A 7,500-nucleotide genomic window follows, 5' to 3' on the forward strand; every position below is an offset into this window, starting at 1 on the left:
AGTGCCTGTCCTTAGAGACCAAGCCCTAAGTGCTGTACAAACACGGAAGTCATTTGAATAACGGGCTGCTTATATACTTGGGTAGATCCAACTGAGAACTGTGTTGATCATTCGTTTCCAGTGTCATTCAGTCAGAAAGTCACACACACACACACACACACACACGCACACGCACACACACACGCGCGCGCATGCACACACACACACACACACACACACACACACACGGTCCTCTAACTTCACTTACAGTGGAAAGACATTAACAAAAATTGAAGACAGTGGCTGACTGCATGAGGAGGTGGTTTTTTTTTTTTTGCAGCGCTAAGTTTGCTTAGAGTTATTAAGAATATTCCTAAGTATATTGAAGTTACAGTGGAGCTACAAAACACTTCCAACGAAAAGCAAACTTTAACGCTGCTAAGTTGGTTCAGTACAACCCACCCCCTAGGTCCAAAACATGACAACCCCACCACCACCCACCTCATTCACACACTGGCTGTCCGTCCCGAAGCCCGTCCCAGTGAAGGTGATCTCGTCCAATGAGGTGCCGCTTCTCGGCGTGATTGACGTGACGGTGGGCGTGGCACAGCGGTCCAGGGTGTAGTGGAACAGGCTGGGGTCAGAAGGGGCGAGGGTCGAGGGTTCGCATCCCTCAACAGGGTATCCGCACGGGTCCTCTGTCGTCGTGTCAGGGATGGTCGCTAAAAACACAGTTGTGTGTCCTCGTGTCAGGCATGGTCGTTAAAAACAGTTTTGTGTCGTTGTGTAAGGGATGGTCGCTAAAAACACAGTTTTGTGTCGTCGTGTCAGGGATGGTCGCTAAAAACACAGTTTTGTGTCGTCGTGTCAGGGATGGTCGCTAAAACACAAACAGTTTTGTGTCGTCGTGTCAGAGATGGTTGGTAAAAACACAGTTTTGTGTCGTCGTGTCAGGGATGGTCGCTAAAACACAGTTTTGTGTCGTCGTGTCAGGGATGGTCGCTAAAACAGTTTTGTGTCGTCGTGTCAGGGATGGTCGCTAAAAACACAGACAGTTTTGTGTCGTCGTGTCAGGGATGGTCGCTACAAGAACAGACAGTTTTGTGTCGTCGTGTCAGGGATGGTCGTTAAAAACACAGACAGTTGTGTCGTCGTGTCAGGGATGGTCGCTACAAGCACAGACAGTTTTGTGTCGTGTCAGGGGTGGTTGCTAAAACACAGTTTTGTGTCGTGTCAGGGATGGTTGCTAAAAACACAGACAGTTGTGTCGTCATGTCAGGGATGGTCGCTAAACACACAGACAGTTGTGTGTCGTGTCAGGGATGGTTGCTAAAAACACAGACAGTTGTGTCGTCGTGTCAGCGATGGTCGTTAAAAACACAGACAGTTGTGTCGTCGTGTCAGGGATGGTCGCTAAACACACAGACAGTTGTGTGTATGGCCTATCGGTTAGAACCAATCAACAGACACGTAATGATAATGGTCTCGATTCTCCCGTCGTGTCCGACGGATGAGCAGGCAGGCAGGCCATCTGCTGATGTTGGTCCTCACGTGGGAATGAAGACCAGTTCCTGAGGCACAGGGTCGTCCACAGACGCTGCATGGAATGGAGTCCTGCAAGGATGTGGGCCTCGTTTTCTCCGGTTCTTCTTTTCCAGGATGGCGGCTGCTGTGTTGGGCTGGAATGTCTTTGTGTCCTGAGTACACTGCTGCTTCCACTGTCTTCTTACAATGTCTTTGTGTCCTGACTACACTGCTGCTTCCACTGTCTTCTTACAATGTCTTTGTGTACTGAGTACACTGTTGCTTCCACTGTCTTCTTACAATGTCTTTGTGTACTGAGTACACTGCTGCTTCCACTGTCTTCTTACAATGTCTTTGTGTCCTGAGTACACTGTTGCTTCCACTGTCTTCTTACAATGTCTTTGTGTCCTGAGTACACTGCTGCTTCCACTGTCTTCTTACAATGTCTTTGTGTCCTGAGTACACTGTTGCTTCCACTGTCTTCTTACAATGTCTTTGTGTCCTGAGTACACTGCTGCTTCCACTGTCTTCTTACAATGTCTTTGTGTCCTGAGTACACTGCTGCTTCCACTGTCTTCTTACAATGTCTTTGTGTCCTGAGTACACTGTTGCTTCCACTGTCTTCTTACAATGTCTTTGTGTCCTGAGTACACTGCTTGCTTCCACTGTCTTCTTACAATGTCTTTGTGTCCTGAGTACACTGCTGCTTCCACTGTCTTCTTACAATGTCTTTGTGTCCTGAGTACACTGCTGCTTCCACTGTCTTCTTACAATGTCTCTGTGTCCTGACTACACTGTTGCTTCCACTGTCTTCTTACAATGTCTTTGTGTACTGAGTACACTGCTGCTTCCACTGTCTTCTTACAATGTCTTTGTGTCCTGAGTACACTGCTGCTTCCACTGTCTTCTTACAATGTCTCTGTGTCCTGACTACACTGTTGCTTCCACTGTCTTCTTACAATGTCTTTGTGTACTGAGTACACTGCTGCTTCCACTGTCTTCTTACAATGTCTTTGTGTCCTGACTACACTGTTGCTTCCACTGTCTTCTTACAATGTCTTTGTGTCCCGACTACACTGTTGCTTCCACTGTCTTCTTACAATGTCTTTGTGTACTGAGTACACTCTTGCTTCCACTGTCTTCTTACAAGGGCGACATCTTCCCAGGAAGTAGTGTCGATGTTGCAGCTTCCGAGTTTGGCCTTCAAGGTGTCTTTATATCTCTTGAGAGGTACAACAACAACTACTACGACTACTACTGTTTCTCCTATTGCCTGTTGCTGCTCCTGCTCCTGCTGCTGCTACTACTACTACTACTACGGCTGCTACTACTTTTCTTAAATTTGGATAGATCATTAATCAATCCAAATGATGTATGCATTTAATCACAGTTGTTTTTGCTCAGAATACCATACATGTTTGTCATTATGTTTAGTTTATTTTCATCGTTGGATTTCTTTCTGAATGCTTCGTCCATTGTGTCTCCCCCCGCCCCCCGCCCCTCACTTGTATGTGAATTAATGTCAATTGTCTATGTAGTTTATCACAATTAATATAAACAACAACAACAACAAAAACAACAACCAAAAAGAACAACAAGCCCCCCCAAAAAAAACAACAACAACAACAACAACAAACAAACAAAAACAACAACAACAAACAATTCAGCTTTTTGCCTTATCTTGTGACAAACACAACTTACTACTACTACTACCACTACTACTAATGATGATGATGATGTGGAGGTTTATATAGCGCGTTTCCATGCTTTCAAGAGCAGGCTCACCGCGCTTTACAGTAAAAACAGATGTGTAACATTTCAAAGATATAATAAAAAAGAAAAAAAGAAAGAAAGAAAGAAAAAGGGATTCACAAACCACATATCATTCACTACATAAAGTACATCACACACACACACACACACACACACACACACACACACACACACACACACACACACACACACAAGATATCATTCACTACACAAAAAAGTACATCACACACACACACCCACCCACCCACACACACAAGATATCATTCACTACACAAAAAATACATCACACACACACACACACACACACACACACACACACACACACACACACACATAAGATATCATTCACTACACAAAAAGTACAGCACACACACACACACACACACACACACACACACACACACACACACACACACACACAGAGACTCACACACACACACACACACACACAGAGACACACACACACACACACACACACACACACACACACACACACACACAGGCTCACACACACACACACACACACACACACACACAGGCACACACACACACACACACACACACACACACACACACACACACACACACAAACTTACGAAGTACATGCTCGGCCTCTTGCCCTCCAACTCTGACCAACAAAGGTCCCGAGGAGGACTGTCTCTCCGTGACCTTGACCTGCCCGTGCAGGGAGATGAAGTTGTAGGGGGCGTTCACGGGACCGCTCCAGTAGGGAAAGGTGCCGGCTGTGGTGAAACGGTACTCGAACCATCCTGCATCACCCAGACCGAGCAGTGTGTGTGTGTGTGTGTGTGTGTGTGTGTGTGTGTGTGTGTGTGTGTGTGTGTGTGTGTGTGTGTGTGTGTTTGAATGCAGTTAACGTTGCCGCTCCGATAATAACGGGAACATTTCAAAGTTCCAACAGGTCTATGTTTTCCCCCAAAAAATGGATTTTGGGTTGGTCAATGTCTAAGTTCCCATAAGGTTATATTACCCCAGGTCTATGTTCCTCCATCACCACCACCACCATCATCATCAAGGTACCAGTGGCCGTGTTGCCATCACCACCACCACCACCACCACCATCATCAAGGTACCATTGGCTGTGTTGCCATCACCATCATCACCACCATCATCAAGGTACCATTGGCTGTGTTGCCATCATCATCACCACCATCATCATCATCACCACCACCATCACCATCACCATCAAGGTACCATTGGCCGTGTTGCCATCACCATCATCATCACCACCATCATCAAGGTACCATTGGCCGTGTTGCCATCACCATCATCATCACCACCATCATCAAGGCACCACTGGCCGTGTTGTCATCATCACCACCACAACCATCCTCAAGGTACCATTGGCCGTGTTGCCATCACCATCATCATCACAACCATCCTCAAGTACCATTGGCCGTGTTGCCATCACCATCATCATCATCACCATCATCATCACCACCATCATCAAGGTACCATTGGCCGTGTTGTCATCATCACCACCACAACCATCCTCAAGGTACCATTGGCCGTGTTGCCATCATCATCATCATCACCATCATCACCACCACCATCACCATCAAGGTACCATTGGCCGTGTTGCCATCATCATCACCACCATCATCATCATCACCACCACCATCACCATCACCATCAAGGTACCATTGGCCGTGTTGCCATCACCATCATCATCACCACCATCATCACCACCACCATCACCATCAAGGTACCATTGGCCGTGTTGCCATCATCATCATCATCATCATCATCAGCACCACCATCACCATCAAGGTACCATTGGCCGTGTTGCCATCATCATCATCACCACCACCATCACCATCAAGGTACCATTGGCCGTGTTGCCATCATCATCATCATCATCATCACCACCACCACCATCACCACCATCACCATCAAGGTACCATTGGCCGTGTTGCCATCATCATCATCATCACCACCATCACCATCAAGGTACCATTGGCCGTGTTGCCATCATCATCATCATCATCATCATCATCATCACCACCATCACCATCAAGGTACCACTGGCCGTGTTGCCATCATCATCACCACCATCACCACCATCACCATCAAGGTACCATTGGCCGTGTTGCCGCCAGGCGAGGTGAAGCCAGAGGGCAGCTGGTAGACGCCATAGGCGATGCCGTGCACGAAGGTGGGCGTGGTCCACTGCCAGCGAACCGTGTCCCCCTCCGTGACCTCCACCTGCCGGGGACTCCAGGCGTATCCCGTGCCGTAGTCTGCCTCGGCCACACAGAAACACATGGCTGTGTGCATGGGAAAACTGACAGATACATAGCGTGCACGCACACAGACACAGATAGACAGACAGACACAGACAGATAGACAGACACAGACAGATAGATAGACACAGACAGACAGACACAGACAGATAGACACAGACAGATAGAGTAGACAGACACAGACAGATAGATAGACACAGACAGATAGACAGACACATACAGACAGACACAGACACAGACAGATAAATAGACACACAGACACAGACACAGACAGACACATACATACAGACAGACAGACACAGATACACACACACACACACACACACACATACACAGACTATGAAAAAAAAAGGATTAAAACTCAAGGTCCAAAAACTCGGCATAATTCCGTAAACCTTGGCTGTTATACGCACGCACAGACACAGTATCAGTTCAGTTCCAGTTCATCAAGACAAACCATTTACACTCTGCACCACAGCTGCTCAGCTACACACCGGACCGGCAGCAGAACCCAACACGCTTTAGTCAGGTCTTGAGTGTATGCGTGTATATTTGTGTACATGTCTAACTGGATTTCTTCCACAGAAACTTTGCCAGAGGACAACACTCTCGCTGCCGTGTATTTTTTCGTTGTTGTTTTGGCTATATTAACATTTTTACCCGTCCACTCTTCGATGTTGAAGTCAGAAATAAAATCTACCCAAAATCGGTATACCTGTTTCTGACGAACGTGTCCACCATCTTTGGTTCGACATTCTTATATTATAATTAACATTTTCACCCGTCGGCAGTACAAAACATACGTGAAAATCTCCAAAATGGGTAAAAATGTCAATTATATATATATATATATATATATATATATATATATATATATATATATATATATACATATATATATATAAGTTTGTCGACTATAGAAGAGGATTTTAAAATGAACTTGTCCGGATTAGAAAGGTGTCTAAAAATGGAGTGCTGCTTTGGCGGGGGGTATTGAGTTGTGCACTTCGAAACTGTAAACGGAATGAAGTGTGGTGTCCTTCGCTCGAGGCTGAAAACGAAAGTGCACGACGACACAAGGGTTTGTGATTGAAACAGGTATACCCATTTGGGTAGATTTTATTTCTGAATTCAACATCGAAGAGTTGAAAAAAAAAAAAAATCAGCATAGTTCCATAAGCATGCGCTCGCGAACTTATTCCCACGCATTGATACAGATGTGTAGAATGGAAAGCAAAATAGAAACATTTAATTACAAAGACTCTCTCTCTCTCTCTCTCTCTCTCTCTCTCCCCCTCTTTCTCTCGGTGTCAATCATTGCCAGTTCTCTCTCTCTGTGTCTGTCTCTCTGTCTCTCTCTCTCTGTCTGTCTCTCCCCCTCTTTCTCTCGGTGTCAATCATTGCCAATTCTCTCTCCCTCTCTGCCTGTCTCTCTGTCTCTCTCTCTCTGCCTGTCTCTCTGTCTCTCTCTCTCTCTGTGTCTGTCTCTCCCCCTCTTTCTCTCGGTGTCAATCATTGCCAATTCTCTCTCTCTCTCTGTGCCGGTCTCTCTGTCTCTCTCTCTCTGTCTGTCTCTCCCCCTCTTTCTCTCACTGTCAATCATTGCCCATCCTCTCTCTCCCTCTCTTACGTTTGTGCTTCCCCTGGTTGGTGACGATGACCTTGACCCCTGCGTCACGGACCCTGCACGTGATGTTGGCGTCAGTCACGTGCTCCACGTCGCACGTGCGGTTGCCGACCTTGACCTCCACCCGTGTGGCGGTAGTTCCGAACCCCTGCCCCGTGACGGTGACCAGGGTTCCCCCGTACAGGGAACCCCGTGTGGGGGTGAGCCCCGTCACCTTCAGCGTCACCGTGATGGTGACGTCAACAGTCCTGAGGAGTGACGTCAGCAAAGAGTCTCAGAGTGTCTTTGGGGGCTCAGAGTTCAGAGGAATACAGTGACGTCGGTCAAGAGACA

At 46.8% G+C, this 7,500-nt stretch overlaps 1 protein-coding gene across 1 annotated transcript in view; it reads right to left on the minus strand.

The window, feature by feature from the left end:
• Window positions 1–7,500, minus strand: part of LOC143277601 (fibrocystin-L-like) — a 95,871-nt gene that overhangs the window by 76,132 nt on the left and 12,239 nt on the right. The window contains 4 exon segments of the mRNA XM_076582477.1: window positions 481–701; window positions 3,873–4,046; window positions 5,376–5,537; window positions 7,171–7,415. Of these exon segments, the coding sequence (XP_076438592.1) occupies window positions 481–701; window positions 3,873–4,046; window positions 5,376–5,537; window positions 7,171–7,415 (802 nt within the window).

The sequence above is a fragment of the Babylonia areolata genome, chromosome 34, assembly GCF_041734735.1.
Source record: "Babylonia areolata isolate BAREFJ2019XMU chromosome 34, ASM4173473v1, whole genome shotgun sequence".
NCBI lineage: Eukaryota > Metazoa > Mollusca > Gastropoda > Neogastropoda > Buccinidae > Babylonia > Babylonia areolata.